This window comes from Crotalus tigris, unplaced genomic scaffold, assembly GCF_016545835.1.
Source record: "Crotalus tigris isolate CLP2741 ecotype Arizona unplaced genomic scaffold, ASM1654583v1 scf7180000024119.3904262, whole genome shotgun sequence".
Taxonomy (NCBI): Eukaryota; Metazoa; Chordata; class Lepidosauria; order Squamata; family Viperidae; genus Crotalus; species Crotalus tigris.
In genome coordinates this window covers 1056597-1075547 of record NW_024100396.1, presented here as the reverse complement: position 1 = coordinate 1075547, position 18951 = coordinate 1056597, and the positions used below count along the sequence as shown (strand labels likewise).

Below are 18951 nucleotides of genomic sequence, written 5' to 3'. Positions count from 1 at the left end.
GCTGGGCTGCATTAACAGAGGGATAGAATCAAGATCACGTGAAGTATTAATACCACTTTATAATGCCTTGGTAAGGCCACACTTGGAATACTGCATCCAGTTTTGATCACCACGATGTAAAAAAGATGTTGAGACTTAGAAAGAGTACAGAGAAGAGCAACAAAGATGATTAGGGGACTGGAGGCTAAAACATATAAAGAACGGTTGCAGGAATTGGGTATGTCTAGTTTAACGAAGAGAAGGACGAGCGGGGACATGATAACAGTGTTCCAATATCTCAGAGGCTGCCACAAAGAAGAGGGAGTCAAGCTATTCTCCAAGACACCTGAAGGCAGGACAAGAAGCAATGGATGAAAACTAATCAAGAAGAGAAGCAACCTAGAACTAAGGAGAAACTTTCTCATAGTTAGAACAATTAACCAGTGGAACAACTGCCTCCAGAAGCAGTGAATGCTCCAACACTGGAAGTTTTTAAAAAGAGCCTGGGCAGCCATTTGTCTGATATGGTGTAGGGTTTCCTGCCTGAGCAGGGGGTTGGACTCGATGACCTCCAAGGTCCCTTCCAACTCTATTATTATTATTATTACTTGCTTCTTCCCCAAATGAGAAACAGCCACCAAGAAATATCTCATTTGCACTGCAAATATATTGTGTGAAAATGGTCCCTGTCTCAGAAATGAAGGATAAATCCACTTAAGGACAGAAATTAAGACTGAATAGACAATAATCTTGGGTCACTTCAACAATTTTAATAGAACTGCTGGTGAGTGGAGGCGGGAACAAGAAGTTGCCAAGATGCCAAGTTACAGCTCACATGTGGCCTTCCGTATTACAAATTGCTGTTGAGTAAATAGCCATTCGTTCAGCTTGTCTGATTTTTCAGGATCTTCTAAGGATGTCTGTAATTGTACTCTTGAACAATACAGATGAGGCATAGATTATACGGTAAGCTTTTCATTGTCTGATTGTGCTATCTCTCCTTGTGCTTCTGCATTTATGTCACAAATCACATTTTCCTTTTCTTTGATCAAGCCCTTATAATATAATAGGCTGATTGTGCCTGGGGGAAAAATAATAATGGAAAAGTAAAATCGATCAGAAGGTAAACAAGAAACTACAGGTAGACCTCTAAGTGATTGGGAAGGGATCGTTATACATTTCTGACTCTTAATGCTATAACAATTGCAACAATGAAAAGGCTTTTTCCCTAAAGAACATGGAACATAAATCACAAATTAACATTATCAACTGCGTATAAAGAAAACCAAATTAAAATGTTTTACAGATGGCATCTAGCACCGGCGAGATTGGCTAAAATTTATAAAAATATGAAACCAGATTGTTGGAAATGTAAAAACAATGAGGGAACATTCTATCATATGTCGTGGCAATGCCCCAAAGCAAAAATTTACTGGGAGCAGATAAGAAGATGGCTACTGGAAATAACAAAACAACAAATTGAACTCAAGCCAGAAATATTTTTACCAGGTATAATTAACCCAAAAATTGAAAAACGACTCCAATACATCATTATACATATTATAACGGTGGCATGTATTGCATACATGCAACAGTGGAAAAGTGAAAGCATACCAACAAATGCAAAGATTATAGGAAAGATTTTAGACTGTACAGAGATGAATAAACTAACTCTAGAAATGAAAGACAAAGAAGATACGGAATTCTATGAGGTATGGGACATGTATTATAGTTGGTTAGAATTGAGGAATAAAAAAGTAAGAGAAGTAATGTAAATAATTGTTAATAAATGTAAGAGATATAGGGCATAGTATTGTTAAGGAAAATGGAAAATGTATTGTGTATTGTGTATTTTGTATGTTCGAAATATATATATATATATATATATGTGTGTGTGTGTGTGTGTGTGTGTGTGTGTGTGTGTGTGTGTGTGTTTTCTGAGGTTTTCGCGGGTATTTGTATGTAGGTCTTTGGTTGTTCGGGTTTTCTCCCGCGTAAAATTGGAAGTGTCTTGGCGACGTTTCGACGAAGTCCCATTCGTCATCTTCAGGCTGGTGTTTTCAGCTTCGTGCTTTGAGCAGCAATGTGTGGTCTTAGCTGTTTCTTCCTTTTAACTGCCAGTGGGGGTATGAACTGATTGGGTGGGAGCTTGGCTGTGTTCTGATTGGGTGGAGGTGTGTTCTGAATGGTTAGGGGCTTGGCTGTGCTCTGATTGGCTGGGGGAGTGTTCTGTTTGGTTGTACTCAGGTTAGTCTGAGTTGCAGAGGGGTTTAAGATTTTGGGCTGCCTTGCTATTTTTTGGCTTCTCGTTCGTGGTTGTGTCTCCTCTTCATGGAGGGTGTCAGAAACAGCTAAGACCACACATTGCTGCTCAAAGCACGAAGCTGAAAACACCAGCCTGAAGATGACGAATGAGACTTCGTCGAAACGTTGCCAAGACACTTCCAATTTTACGCGGGAGAAAACAACCAAAGACATATATATATATATATATATATATATATATAATATATATATATATATATATGTAGGTCTTTGGTTATTCGGGTTTTCTCCCATGTAAAATTGGAAGTGTCTTGGCGACGTTTCGACGAAGTCTCATTTGTCATCTTCAGGCTGGTGCTTTCGGCTTCGTGCTTCTAGGAGCACGAAGCCGAAAGCACCAGCCTGAAGATGACGAATGAGACTTCGTCAAAACGTCGCCAAGACACTTCCAATTTTACGTGGGAGAAAACCCGAATAACCAAAGTCCTACATACAAACACCCGCAAAAGCCTCAGAAAACATATATATATATATATATATATATATATATATATATATATATATATGTGTGTGTGTGTGTGTGTGTGTGTGTGTGTGTGTGTGTGTGTGTGTGTGTGTGTGTGTGTGTATGTATGTATAAAAGAAAAGGCTTTTCCCTTGCCACATTATGAAGAAGATAACAGGGGGGGAAATAGAAATGGGTTTTGTGTGAAATAATTTTTTGATTTAAAAATTCTGGGTGGAAAGTATGCTCAGATAATCTTTATCCTCTATTAACTTTATCCATATATCCATTCATTTATCCCTTTGGGCTCCTGACTCTCGGATTTAAGCAGGCCCTTCATACATGAGAAGATGCTTCCAGATATTTCTGTTTGACCTTTCTGACTGGATTCAGGACTATCATTCATTCATCCATTCAACTTTTTATACCAGCAGTTACTAAAGATCTTTGGTGGCTGACAGTAAAACATACAATTAAATTCAGAGCTATTTAAAAAAGTTAAAAACAAGAATTAAAAGCCTGATTTGAAAATAGGCTTTTAGGGTCCTTCTACAAATTAATGTAGTAGTTCTTTAATTCAGCAGGGAGCATGTTCCAAAGAAAATTGAATGCAGGAGCATCTCAGTTGTGGCTGTCATCCCAAAAAACCTATAAGAGCTGTTGGAGAACCTCTTTAGATAATCTCAATAAGTTGCAGAATTCATAAACAATGCTGAAAGAATAGGATAAAATAATAACATGAAATAGCAGGAAACCTTATAGCATTTCAGACAAATGGCTGCCCAATCTCTTCTTAAAAATTTCCAATGCTGGAGCACCCACAACTTCTGAAAGCAAGTCATTCCACAGTTTAATTGTTCTAACTTTCAGGAAATTTCTCCTTAGTTCTAGGTTGCTTCTCTTCTTGATTAGTTTCCATTCGTTGCTCCTTGTCCTGCCTTCAGGTGCTTTGGTATTTGAATTCTTTCAAATAGACTGGAGTCAGGTCTTGTAGAGCTTTAATCATAAAAAACAGGACTTTACATCTTATCCAGAGTAACTGGCAGTTAGTGCAATGGTTTCAGTTCAGCTATAATGTGATTTCATTGAATAAATCCAGAGACTAAACTAGGTGATGAACTCTACTGAGTGCAAATTTTGTGCCAGATAAATATCCCTGTGTCTAAAAAGTGTTTACCATCAAACACTTCATCCATCATATATGCAAAGATGATGTTGTTGCCTTTATCCTGACTTTTAACCCATAATGTAGTTTGTTGTCTCCAACAGAATCTTACATCATCATCATTCTAGCCATTGTCTATTTACTGCAGATGAAGGCCCCTTCTGCATGTTTCCAACCAGTACGGCTTTGAGCTTTCCTTTGCTAGTTGGGCTCGCAATATTTGCTGATGTCATTATTCCATCTTGCCTTAGGTCTCTTTTGTGGACGCTTTTTATCAAGTGGGATCCATTCTATGACTGCCTTAGTTCTTCTGCCATCAGTACTTCTTCCTAGGTGACCAGTCCATTTCCATTTCCATTTTTATTTACTCTTTTGAGTAAAAAATCATATATTTTTGTCGGTTCTCTAATCCAGGGCTTTTCAACCAGTGGTACGGGTACCACCTGTGGTACATTGGCACCTGGCAGGTGGTACACAACCATCCTAGAAAAGTGGTAGCAGGGGAGGGGAATGAGCTGAACCGGTGGCAGCACCGCACAAGCCTGAGCGAGACATAGCTGGAGCTGCAGGCTGTCAAGGCTCAGCGGAAGCGTCAGGATCAGTGCGAGGCTCCAGCTGGAGCTCGGCGCTGATCCTGGTGCTTCTGCTGAGTCCAGAAGAAGCTCCGATCAGCTGGAATGTTGCAGCAGCTCCAGAGTCTTGTGATTTACATTCAGATGCTTGGCAACTGATTCATATTTATGACGTCACAGTGTCCCGGGGTCATGTGAAGTAACCAAAACCTGCTGCAACCACCCATCAGATGGGGGGAATAAAAACCAAACACCCCACCCCACCCCTGCTGCCAACCCTCAACAGAAATGCTCACAACAATGAAAACCTCGGACAGAAGGAAGAGTCCACCGGGTGGGCAGGCAGGTGTCTTGCTTGACTGTGGCTTGGGGGGCACTTTTTTCAGTGCCATTGTAACTTCAAACAGTCACTAAGTGAACTGTTGTAAAGCGAGGACTACCTGTACTTTATCACTCCCCCCCTTTTTTGGGGGGGTCATCAAGTTTTTGACACCTTGCTAGGCAACTGGTGGTACTCGGATGTTGCCATATCCTAAAAATGGTACAATGGGTGAAAAGGTTGAAAAGCCCTGCTCTAATCCACGTGCAGGTCTCTCTCTCTTGTCTTTTGATGCTGAGCTTGTATCTGTACATGGCTCTTTGTGTCACTTGTAGCTTTTGTATTGATTGTGAGGCTCGTGTCCATGTTTCTCTGGCATATGTTAGAACAGGTAGCATACAGTGATCAAAAACTTTTCAGGTATAGGGGAGAGATTGTTCTTGAAAATTACGCTTAACTTAGAGTCTTACTTACCTAAGAAGAATGATAGAAAACAGACAAAGCAACCGAGGAAAAAACCATAGTAAGGTTTCATTTTATTGTTGTGCACATCAATCTTGATTCTAAGATTGCAGTAAGTAATTAACAGAGCAGATAGCAAGAAGAGTCCTGAAAATTAAAAAGAGAAGTCAAAAGTTCAGGACAAAAAAAACATACTTGGCTAGAAAAGATGTTGGGAAAGCATGTAGATTTTAAACCTGAACTTTTTTTTACTAGATATAATGCCAGAAAAAGATTGATAAACAAAGTATATGCTTGATTTTACATGTGATAACAGCGGCAAGAATCATATTCGCACAACATTGGAAAAATGAAGAAATACCATCACAGGAAGAAATAATTAAAAAAATACTAGAATATGCGGAAATGGGCAGATTTACTATGAGGCAGAATACTTTCAAACTTGGGACTTATTTTATCAACAGCTGGAGAAAAGAATAAAGGATTAGTAATTAAATTTGTATTAGTGAATGATAAACTCAGACAACACTTTTGTTGAATAAATACACCTGAATTGTATGAAAGAAATATTAATAAAAACTTTACCAAAAAAAGAGAGAGAGAAGTCAGAGTTCCTAGTAGGAGTGTCCATATTACCCAAAATCTAATTTTAAAAAATTTGGATGTTTAAAATCATACACAAATAATTGAATTTTTCAGTCCAGTAAAAGTGTACAAAACAAACAAGCAAGGGCGAGGAGGGGGGGAGAAAACGAATGAAAAGGGAAAAAAAACAGCTATGCGTTCCACTTTACTTTCTATTGAATACAAGCAGTCCTCGACTTATAACAGTTCATTTAGTGACTGTTCAAAGTTACAACGGCAGAGAAAAAAGTGACTGATGACCATTTTTCACAAGATGGTTGAAGCATCCCCATAGTCACGTAATCAAGATGTTTGGCAACTGACTCGTACTTATGACGGTTGCAGTGTCCCGGATCAGCTTCTGTGACCTTCTGACAAGCAAAGTCAATGGGGGAAGCCAGACTCACTTAACAACCCTGTTACTAATGTAACAAGTAGAGTGATTCACTTAACAACTGTATGTGTGCGTGTGTGTGTGTGTGTGTGTGTATGTATATGTATATGTATATGTATATGTATATACAGACTTTTAAAATCATTTGCATCTCCAGACGGATTCAGCAAATATCTTTCACTCAAGTGTAAAATCCAAGGCATTCTTTCTCAATTGATTCCGAGGCGCTTGATTCAATCTAACACTTCAAAATAACTCAACCTGGTGGAGACTGAATACATGGAGTTGCCTTCAGAGCAAATCTTCAAGTCAGACATTTGCACAATCCTGGCTTCTGCCAAGCCTCATTCAGGCAAGTGAGTGCTCTACAGAGTTAACAATAATAATAATAATAATAATAATAATAATAATAATAATAATAATAATAATAATAATAATAATAATAGTAAAGTTGGAAGGAACCTTGGAGGTCATCTAGTCCAACCCCCTGCTCAGGCAGGAAACCCCATACCATTTCGGACAAATGGCTGTCCAGTCTCTTCTTAAAAACCTCCAGGGTTGGAGCATTCACCGCTTCTGGAGGCAGGTTGTTCCACGGGTTAATTGTTCTAACTGTTAGGAAGTTTCTTCTTAGTTCTAGGTTGTTTCTCTCATTGATTAGTTTTCATCCGTTGCTTCTTGTCCTGCCTTCAGGCGCTTTGGAGAATAGCTTGACTCCCTCTTCTTTGGGGCAGCCCCTGAGATATTGGAACACTGCTATCATGTCCCCCCCTCGTCCTTCTCTTCGTTAAACTAGACATACCCAATTCCAGCAACTGTTCCTTATATGTTTTAGCCTCCAGTCCCCTAATCATCTTCAGTAAACTATCTTTAAAGCTAGCTTAGAGTAACCAAATCTTGGAAGCTAGAAGAGGAATTTCCCCAGGGTCTCTTTGAACGATTTGAAAAGCTTCTTCCCAGATTTCTTCCTCCCTGGATGGAGTTGCCATTTATGAGATAAACAGCCCATGGATTCACCTTCCATTGCTTGATTGTTGATGTCTGTTCTCCTATTCTTTTTCCAGCATCCTCAAAGTCCCCCACAGTTTCTGTGTCAATGTTCCTTCTTCCCATTCTATCTCCTGAATGACTCATCCTCTAACCCCTGTTTCCCAACTTTGACTATTTCCAGGTATGTGGATTTCAACTGCCAGAATGATCTTGGAGTCCTAATGGACAATCACTTAAATATGAGCCAGCAGTGTGCTGCAGAAGCCAAAAAAGCTAATGCAATCCTTGGTTGCATAAACAGAGGGATAAAGTCAAGATCATGTGAAGTATTAGTACCACTTTATAAAACCTTAATACAATGGTTCTCAACCTGTGGGTCGGGACCCCATTTGGGGTCGAACGACCATTTCACAGGGGTCGCCAAACAATGCAGTCCGCCATTTTTCCCCCCTTTTCCTTAGCTGTGCTACTCCCTTTTATTCTATTGGCTTTTGAAAGCCAATAGAATAGACTCTCTTGAATAGAGTCTAATTCTATTGCCTTTCCAAAGCCAATAGGAATTGTCCAGGCTGTCTCTGCCCTGCTGAGCCCGCCAAATGTCCCATTCTGCAAACGGTGCTGCACCAGTTGAGTAGTCCTCGACTTACGACCAGTTGAGTAGTCCTTGACTTACGACCGGTTGGGGGTCACGGCATTAAAAAGATTGAGAACCACTGCCTTAATAAGAACCACATCTGGAATACTGCATCCAGTTTTGGACACCACATTGTAAAAAAGATGTTTAGACTTTGGAAAGTGTATGAAGAACGGCTGCAGGAATTGGGTATGGTTAGTCTAGAAAAAAGAAGGACTAGGAGTGACATGATAGCAGTGTCCCAATATTTGAGGGGCTGCCCCAAAAAAGAGAGGGTAAACCTTTTTTCCAAAGCACCAGAAGGCAAGACAAGAAACAATGAGTGGAAACTAATCAATGAGAGAAGCAACCTGGAACTAAGGAGAAATTTCCTAACAGAACAATTAACCAGTGGAACGGCTTGCCTTCACAAGTTTTGGGTGCTTTATCACTGGAGGCTTTTAAGAAGAGAGTGGACAGCCACTTGTCTGAAATAGTATAGGGTCTCCTGCTTGAGCAGGGGGTTGGACTAGAAGATCTCCAAGTTTCCTTCCAACTCTATTATTCTGTATTCTGTAGTGCTTAACAAGCCCGTGCTGGTGATAAAATTCTGTGAATTGAAATGGCAAGGGTTGGGCAACACTGCTCTAAAATATGACATAGATTGTCTCTCACTGCCTTTTGTCTACAACTCCCTTCAGCACAATGACTTTCCATTTGGTAATCTGGGCCTCTCATGACTTTCTAGGGCCTTGGCAGGTGCCCAGCCATATTGACCTCTGCTGAGCATTTCTGGGCAAGCATTTAACTTTGAGCAGCTTACTTACCCATTTGCTGAGCTCAGCTCTATTATAGCAATAGCTCTTAGACTTATATACCACTTCACAGTGCTTTTCACAGCCCTCTTTAAGCGGTTTACAGAGTCAGCCTATTGCACCCAACAATCTGGGTCCTCATTTTACCCACCTCGGAAGGATGGAAGGTTGAGTCAACTTTGAGCTGGTGAGACTGGAACTGCTGAACTGCAGGCAGTCAGCAGAAGTAGCCCGCAGTACTGCATTCTAACCACTGTGCCACCACCTCATCATTCCTTCATAGCTGAGTGGTTTACATCGTACCTGTGCCGAAATGAGCCACTGAAGAAATCAGGTTTTCGGTTATCTCCCGACCTATCAAGCACGCCAGTAGCTTCCATGAAGAAATCAAAGCAATAAAGCCAAAGAAAACAGCAGCTACAGCAAGGACCTGGGCAGCAATCAAAGGGCCTACAGAAAATATTCAAAGGAACAATTACATTTGAAGTTGTCTCATATTAAGCCACTGGTGGCGAACCTATGGCACGCGTGCCAGAGGCGGCACTCAGAGCCTTCTCTGTGGGCATGCATGCCATGCCCTGGAGATGGCAACCGTCCCTCTTCAACCAACCACCCACTAACTTGCTAAAGTCCTACATGGCCGGATGCATCACAACATGGGTGGTTTCCCTCCCCTCCATCACATCCCTCCTGGCCTCGCATGCTCTCCTTTTCCTGGGCACGACCCACTGCATCGCCGCTTCAGCTGTCGGCTATCTGTCCAGCTCAGAGGTGGCTTCTCTGAACTGCTGGCAGTGGGCTGCAGAGCCCCAGAGTGCGCCGGTCGAGGGGGCGGCAGGCTGTGGCTGCTGATGGACACTGTCGGTCCCATGTGCTCTCTGGCCTCTGTGTGCAGGGGCCGATGGTATCAGGCAGCTGCCACCCCAGCCCCTGCCTTGCCTTGTCCTGCGACAATGGCACCCCCACCCTGCCTCACCTTGCCTCATCTCACCCTGCAGAACAAGCCTCCTGCCCACCGCTGCACCTGCCAGAGACCCCCTGGATTTCCCCCAACCCTGCCCGGCCCCCACAGGCATCCCTCCCCACAAGTAACATTGAGGTGACCACACCCACCTTGGCCAGACCCAACCAGTCTGCCATGACCACCACCGCCATACCCACCCAGTGGGTCACACCCACCTGGCACCCGGTGATAAATAAGTGGATTTTGGGTTGTAGTTTGGGCACTTGGTCTCTAAAAGGTTCACCATCACTGGACTAAGCCAAGCTTCTGATCTGCCTGTGTGATCCAGCAGCACCAGACTTCCAGGTTCCTGGACATCCCAGTTTCATCTTCAGATATATTTTCTTTTACTTCCACATAATATTGCTCGTATATAAGATTGGCATGGGGTCACGCTTTCCCATACAGATAGGTCCTCTACCTACCAGCACAACTGAGCCCTGTCTCTGTGAGACCATTTGTTAAGTGAATTATGCCCCATTTCGCAGCCTTTCTTGTCACAGTTGTTAAATGAATTACTGCTGTTGTTAAGTTGGTGATGAGGTTGTTAACTGAATCTGGCTTGACTTTACTCATCAGGAGGTCATAAAAGATGGTCACAGGATCCCGGGGGGACCCAGCAACCGTCCTAAATATGAACCAATCGCCAAGTGTCTGAATTTTGATCACATGACCACGACGATGCTGCATTGGTCGTAGGTGTGAAAAATGGTCGTAAATCACTTTTTAAGTCACTAAATGTTGTAAGTCAAGGACTACCTAAACTTTATTATAGTATGAGCAGTGATCATCCACTGTAGGCTGAGGTAGGCTGCACAATGCTATAATATCAACATGATCACAGATAACCTTTGTTTCAACCAAGCTTCTTACCCACTTGATTTTATTAACATTTTAAAAACCAATTAAATAAAAATTAAATAAATGAAATTGGATACTGGCAGGCTGCAAAGTAAAGCATCGGCCTCCAGAAGCAACTATAGAGGCCTCAGACGTTTTCTGACAGAATAGAAATGGCAGGTGCTATATCCCAGTTTCTCGGCAAATGGGTGTTTTGGACCTCTGGCATACCAGCTATTTTGTGGAAGCACCCATGACACATGCTCAGCTGGTCACAATCACTAAAGTCAGGAGCAAGAAAGCCAGAACGAATTAGGCAAAGTAGAAACAATGAGAGTGGCAGCCGCATTTAGACTTATATACTGCTTCATAGCCTTCTTTAAGCGATTAAGAATCGGCATATTGCCTCCAACAATCTGGGTCCTCATTTTATCGACCTCAGAAGGATGGAAGGCTGAGTCAACCCTGGGCCAGTCAGGATCAAACTGATGGCAATCAGCATAATTAGCCTGCAATACTGCATTCTAACTACTGCGCCACTATGGTGCAGTGAGAAATTAAAACATTCATATTGTGCCCTGTCTAGAGTTTGTTTGAATCCTCTGAATGGACAGTGTGCTGTATTATTTGTATGTTTCCTAAGCTCTAAGATCAGTGTTTGTCAACCTTGTCACCTTTAAGATGTTTGGTCTATAATTCCCCAGAATGCTGGCTGGAGAATTCTGGGAGTTGAAGTCCACCTATCTTATTGAGGTTGAGAAACACTGTTCTAAACAGTTGGACCAGGATGGGGAGTAAAATAATTGAGCAGGCTATGATACTTACCAGAAGAGGACCTAACTGAATTACAGCTGTATCCGTCACAAACTGTCCACCATCCATTCAAAAAATAACCTTGATATAACCTAAACCTTAGCAATAAAGGACTTGAAGTGGTCACCAGCAACAGGAGAAAGTTTATGGAAGACAGGACATCATGCAGCCTCCTTGGAAAGTTCAGGGGGAAAAGCTTGTCAAAATTCTATGAAAAAAAAACAAAACAAAACCCAACTTATCTTCAAAATAAGGCAGTCCATCTAAAGTTCATCAGTCACCTGACCATACAAGTGAAGCATTCCACATGATATTTCTCTTGGACAATTGAGTTTTTTTTAAAAAAATGGCATGGTCTCAATTTTTTTGACAACAACCCTGCTGAGCAGGAGAGATTGGCATTTCTCAACCTCGGCTGGATAAATCTCAGAGCTGAAGTCTATACAGCTTCAAGTTGCCAAAGTTGAGAAACTCTGGGATAGATTAAATCAAAGAGGGATCAGACTGAGTACTTTGCCCTTAGACAGAAAGCGAGTTTGTCCCATGCAGGTTAAACCAAGCAGTCTTTCTAATTAATGAGACTATTGCAGTAACAGTGGTGAATTTCTGTAGCTCGGGTGTAGGATGAGGGTGAAGGGTCGTTCTCCAAGTTCGTGGGTTGGTTTCCCAACATTTCATTAGTAGGGTAGGTAACATCTTCAGTGGAGTTTAGGGGATATCAGTGTCAGTGTTCTTCTGTTTGTGTGATCAGTAGGTCTTGTGATGGGTCAGGTGTGGGTGTGTCAAGTGAGGGTCTTATGAGGGGTCTTGTGATGGGTCAGGTGTGGTGGGTCAAGTGAGCATCTTGTGATGGGTCTTGTGATAGGTCAGGTGTGGGTGGGTCAAGTGAGGGTCTTGTGATGGGTCAGATGTGGGTCAAGTGAGGGTCTTGTGATGGGTCAGGTATGGGTCAAGTGAGGGTCTTGTGATGGGTCAGGTGTGGGTGGGTCAAGTGGGGGTCTTGTGATGGGTCAGGTGTGGTGGATCAAGTGAGGGTCTTGTGATGGGTCAGGTGTGAGCCATCAGTAGGAGTCTTGTGATGGGTCTTGTGAGGAGGTTACATTAGGTTAGGGTCATTGGGAGGTGAAGTGCTAGTTGTGGAGGGCTTGCATGGGTGGGTTGAGAGACAGTGCTATCCCTGCGTGGTTGATTTGGATTCTGAAGGTTCACAGGCCGGTTGTAGGTCACTATGTCTGTGAATGGAATTGCTTGTGGTGTGCCGGGCTTTGATGAACTCACGAGCGTGGCAGGTGGTGGTGTAGCCAATGACTTTTGTGTTGCTCCAATTGAACTGGTGCTGTTTGGTGTCAGTGTGGATAGAGATTAAGGATTTGGGATCATGGTGTTTGACTGCCAGCTGCTGTTCCTGGATATTCCTTGGTTTCTATTATCCCAGAACTGTAGTAATACAGTAGTTCTCAACCCGTGGACCTCCAGGGGGGAGAGGTGCAATGTCATCACAGGGGGTCCATGTAGGCTTGATGCAGTCTAGTGCTTTAAATCTTGTTAAGTCCTGGTGGTCCATGGCCACAAAAGGTATTTACAAGGGGTGTGTGGTGAAGAAAAGATTGAGAGCCACTGAGGTATTTTATTTTGTAATGCTAGGAAAAGAGGGGCGGGAGTTGTAACATGGCTTCATAGTTCTTATCTTTGAGCCCTGCTGCAATCATAAAATACAAGTGGTAAATAAAGTGGCAGAAATATCCGTGGGGAGGTCAAAAAAGTCAAGATGGTGCACTTACCTATGCCATTGAAGGCCCACCAAATAAGAAGAGGGGCTTTTGACTGCTGCCACACTGCTGGCTTGTATTTAAGTGTTTATATTTATAACTTTATAAGTGTTTGCATTTATCGACAAGGGAACAATCTACCTGCTGCTACACATCTTGACTGCAGCTAGGCTTGCTTTAGCGCAAAAATGGAAGAGCAAGGAAATTCCCACAGAGGAAGAGTTAATATATAAAATATTAGCATGTGCAGAAATGGACAGGCTCATAATGATATTAAAAAATAAATGTGGATCAATTTATTATGAAACCTGGGATAAATTTTATTGCTGGAGGAATTTGAAGAGACGGTCGGGATTAAAGATGAATGTTAAGATAGAAATATATGTTATTTTAGAATAAGTATTGTATATAAAACTTAGATGTATATGTAGAGATGAAGAATTGATTGTAAAAAGTGGAATAATCTGATAAGAATGTATATACTGGAATGTCACGTTAAATCCAATGTTTGTTTGTTTTTAACTGTATTATAAATAAAATTTGTAAAAAAAAGTGTTTGTATTTATAACTTATTTAAATTAAGAGTTTAATGTTAAACTTTAATTTAAAAATAAATGTTTGAGCCAGATTTGTCTAGTGGTTAAGGTGCTAGCCTAGAAACTGGGAGACTGTGAGTCCTAATCCTGCCTTAGACATGAAAGCCAGCTGGGGATTTTGGGCCAGTCCCTCTTTCTCAGACCAATGAGTTGTTACGGAATATAGGAAAAGGAGGGAGTATTGTGTGTCTTCACTGGCTTAAGTTATTTATAAACAATAATAAAGGGGGATAAAAATCAAACAAATGAATAAAGGCTGCAAATCACCCAGAGTCTTGCGAGCGTTGTCTATGCCAACAAATGAACAATTTCTTAAAATAATTTAAATACTGCTGTTTTAACAACTGTAGTAATAACTCTTAAGCCTGTGAGAACATAAGGGGTTTCACTATCATCAGGACTGGTGTTATTTGGAGATGCCACAATCTGATGCTGTGATGATATGAAAGGTGTTATTGAGATGTTCTACATTGGTTCTGGGGCTTCTCCTGATATAACTGTACCCCGTGTTGTGCATGCACAGATGCCCCTTCCGTGGTCTTTGATCAAAGTTTCTGATAGCCCACTTCCTTGATACATCACTGGCAGAAAGAAAATCTAATGGCATTTCTGCTACTCAAAAACCTCTTACTCACAGCCATCTTTGCCTGGAAATTATCCTGTCTTCCAGCTTCGGACAATGCCTGATACACATCTCCCTTTCCTTCTCAACCCAGCAGCCAGAATCATTATGGTTTCCATGCCTTCCTTTGTGAGCCTCGGTGATGTCATAGATGCTATGCCCGTACGCTGGCCCGTGCAGTGGTTCTTCATGCTTGCACTTAGCAGTCTCCACCTCCAATCGCAAAAGAAGAAGTGAGCCAGCAAAATCTCACCTATTTTGGATGCAAGAGGCCTCTGGATCACTCTAAGGACAACAATACTGGGCTAATCTATCAACAGTTTTTTTCATCAGCAGCTGCTGTTTCCTTGATGGATTTATGTGCCATCAAATTGGTATTGACTCCTAGGGACCACATATATAGATGTTTTCCATGATGGTCGGTCCCAGCCTGCTCCTGCTCCCATCTCCACGGTAACTAAATCCATCAACGTTAATGCTGGTTCTCCACTTTTTTTCCTTCCACCTTTCCCAGCTTTCAGCTGAAATATTTTGTGTTTTTAATTGTATACTACTCAGGGCTGCTCTGTGATTTTCTGATTTTTCTGGCCATCCCCTGGCCTTACTTACCACATAATGATAATGTCAATGCTGCTAACATTGGATGTTTTTGCTTTGACAACAGATGGAGATGCAGCCATTTTCTTGTTTTCACTTTTAGAGTTAGATGATGCTGGGGAGGGTGTGTGTGTGCATGAGAGTTCAGCTAGACCAGGGGTAGGCAACCTCGGCTCTTTTATGACTCATGGACTTCAACTCCCAGAATTCCTGAGTCAGCATAGCTGGGAGTTGAAGTCCATGAGTCATAAAAGAGCCGAAGTTGCCTACCCCTGAGCTAGACATAACAACACTGAACTTAGCGTGAGAATCAAGGTTGTTGAAATAACATGATAAGAACTGGTGGGCTGGAGAGCTGGAGGGAAAGCCTGTGCTTTAAACTAATTGGGGTATGTGATTTATGACTGTTAATTGGAAGAGGGAATTGTGCTTTGATACTATGTGCTCATGGGGGGGGATTCAGTTTTTGGCTTCAATTATGTTAGTGCCGATGTTATGCTTCTCGAATAAAGATTCTTTAAGGTAAACAATGCCTCGAAGTTCCTTGAGGAGTTTCATCTATCGGAACCATGACAGATAAATTCACTGCAGGAAATATACTAAAATGGATTAAAAAGAAACTCTCAGGAAGGTCTGGAAAACTCACTTAACAGTCTTGGAAATTCACAGACTGCTGAACAACATGAGAATGAAAACAGCTCTGAGATAGCTAAAAAAAAAAGTGACCATGTGGCCTTACTTCTGATTGAGAGACATCCACTGAATGAGATGCATTTTTAATAATGCAATTTAAAGGCAGTGCACCAAATTTGTCCTCTGTTCTGGAAGAGGGTGTTTTGCACTCCAGGCAGAACTGTCACACTAAAATTAATGTATTTTATGAATGGCGTAGATAATCAGGTGGGCGGAACAGAACACTTTTGCTATGACTTTGACCATTCAAACGGGAATGGTCCCCTGTGTCAAGCAGGGCTCAGAGAAGCTCTCTGGCATTCCAAATGCAGGACATCCCACTGATTCAATGACATCACCAGTTGGAATGCCAACATCCAATCAGGCTCCAGAACTTAATCTGGGTTCATAAAGAAGAATGCCTATATCTGTGAAGGTGGCCCTCAGGAATCATGCTTCAGACGTCTCTGACTCTTCTCTTTATGCCACCTTCAAACAAGCCAAAAGGGTTCATGAGACCAACTATACCTGGAAGGGGGGGGGATGGAAGAGAGGGATAGAGAATGAGAATCTGTGCAGCAGATCTGTGCATCTACCAATAAAAAAAAACGATTTGGCAATCAATCAGCAAGGATTTCTGATTCTTAATTACCCAACCACTAGGCTTCTGAAAAACAAGCATTTTGGGATAAATCAAGAGTGGATTGGAGGGTGGGTAGGTTAAAAGAATCTTGATTCTAGCACTGATCATGGCTACCTGGAATGAGCATGCATTCAGATAGATCAGGGGTGTCAAACTGCTGGCCCGCAGGCCGGATGCATCATAGCAAAATTGTGCCCACCCCATTGCCGGCAATGGCAAAAAAGTCACGATACGTCGTGACATGTCACATGATGTTGTGAGTTTGACACCCCTGAGATTGATGTTGTTCCTTCTATTTGACTCTTCTATTGCTATATTGGACCTTATTTGGTATTTTCTGTTTGGATTTGCTCCTTGTAGGAGATGACCAGGCTGAACCTGAGGGAGGGGTCAAATGTATCATCAGTCATGAGTCCTTGCATGCCCACAAGAGATCTAAGTTCAGCCCACCTCGAATTCCTTTCTGTTTCTTATCTCTCACTCATTTCCCTTGACCGTTAGTAGTTCAGATTCTTGTAGACAACTTAAGCTTGCAACAAATCTTCATACTCATTTGAACTGCCTAAATATCCTGATTTCCCTGGTGCTTGATACTCCTGACATGCACCTTCTATCTTAATCTACCTATGGATTTGTATTGGTTGATAATTGCAGTTTCTCCATTTTCCCTCCCTGGTTCTATCTACCTAATCCACAATGTAACCTTGTCATATATTCTAGAGCATGGCTCTCCAATGTTGGCAACCTTAGGACTTGTGGGCTTCAAGTCCTAGAATTCCCCAGTCAGCATGGGAGTTGAATTCCACAAGTCTTCAATTTGCCAACTTTGGAGAGCCCTTTCTGTAGAGTAAAAATCATGTACCATACAGGACATTTTTTTTTTAACCAGAAACAGCTAATCCTATGAATTCTTCTCAAGAAGAATTGTTGAAGACCTTCTCTCCATGCAGGGCAAAAGGTGTGAAGGTCTGGGAGGCATCCCTTTTGGGCACCTGAGAAGCAGGGAACTTCCACTTGGCTTACTTTTGGCACATTAGTCAAGACCATCTTATTCCACAGAGCCTTGGTTACGCTTTTATTGTGATGTCCTTTTTCTCTTAATTTGTGATGGTCCAATTTCATTTTGACCATGGCGATATTACTAGATCCTGCCTTTAATCATTGGAAGTAGACAGTGGTGGGATTCAAATATGTGAACAACCAATTCTCTGTGTGGATGCTGCTTCCAGAAGTCCATTCTGGGCCTGGGCAACAAAAAATTAGCTACTGGTTCTGCAGAACTGATGCGAACTTGCTGAATCCCACCACTGGAAGTAGAGCAATCTAGAAATAATGTTATAAATAAATAAATACCTAACAAGAAGGCCAGAAGACAAGCGACACAACCTACATAAAAACCAAAGGATGGTGATAGATATATATCCTCTGTATTGATCTCAGCTCTAATCCTAAAGCAGATAATCATCAGAGCAAATAGCAGAAAGATGCCTAAAGACAAGAAAAAAGAGGCTTGGTCCACATGTGTTCATGCCCCACCATTTTAGCCCTTACTTCTGCTTGGCTGGGATTATACAATGTGATAATAGCTAAGCCTTGGTTAACAAAAACTAATAAGATCTCATCTAACAGGAAATGCCCAAATAAAGGAATCACATGATTTAATGTGATGACCTGATTCACCCAGCATGCAAATACAGTGGCTGGATTACCCAGATTAAATGCTGAGTCATAAAAGATCCAAGCATTTGGGAGGGAGGACAAATTTGGCCTGTTGTTCAAGCCCAAATGTTACATCTCGGCTTGTGAGCTTTGCCCCTCCATGAATCTCTCACCCTCAATCCATCAATATCTTTGGTTTCCCTTTAATACTATCTTTCTGACTTCAACTACCAGCTATGAGGCCTGAACAACCAGCTCCACATGTGCAGAGTTTGAGCTACCGTATTTTCTGGTGGATAGGGTGATCCGGCGTATAAGACGACCCCCGACTTCGGCGCCGAGTCGCATGCCTAGAAAGTCATCTTATATGCCGGAAACTACCGTTATTTCCGGCGTAAAAGACGACTCGGCGTATAAGACGATCCCCGATTTTGGCGCTGATTTCAACACTCTCAAAAGTCGTCTTATACGCCGGAAAGTATGGTAACTACTTTATTATGTTCTATCTATAATACAGGAATCTTTCCAGTCTGGTAGCCTATTGTTGAGAACAATTAGATAAGGCTTGAAGGAAATTGGGGAGAGAGTGGTCCTTGTCCTTTTGCAGTTGCACAGTGACTCCAAGCTAACCCCGCATATAATCCCTCCTCCCGCTAGTCTTGGTTTGCTTCCCAACACCAACAATGTCCTCCAATGCAACAGTTTTTAAGCCACTGAAAGGGGGACTTCCCTAATGCTCCTTTTGAGGACCAAACCTGTCAACTAATTGAAACATCTACTGATGTAAGATTTTATTTCCTCATTTACCTTCCTTTCTTCAACCTGAGACCTGAATGGATAGTCATTTGAGATGTTTAATTGCATTTCCCCTGCCCCAAATACCTGCAAAGAAATTAGCCAGGGAAGAAATCAGGCTTTTAGAGAGTGTCGTATGAAAGAATTGGGCAAGGTTGTCCTGTGATAAAATCAGGGAAATTAAAGAGCTGATGAAGGCCAATAGTGATAACCACTGGGCAGTTTGTAGCATTACTGGA

The 18951-nt window shown here is 41.9% G+C and overlaps 1 protein-coding gene across 1 annotated transcript; it reads right to left on the bottom strand.

The window, feature by feature from the left end:
* Window positions 1–771: 771 nt before the first annotated feature.
* Window positions 772–14447, bottom strand: LOC120298743. Its single transcript, XM_039322740.1, has 5 exons — window positions 14360–14447; window positions 11372–11567; window positions 9007–9153; window positions 5280–5414; window positions 772–1060 (listed from the first exon to the last, which is right to left on the bottom strand). The coding sequence occupies exons 1-5, from the start codon at window positions 14363–14365 to the stop codon at window positions 939–941; spliced, it is 606 nt and encodes a 201-aa protein (XP_039178674.1). The 5' UTR covers window positions 14366–14447; the 3' UTR covers window positions 772–938.
* Between the last annotated feature and the right edge of the window lie 4504 nt (window positions 14448–18951).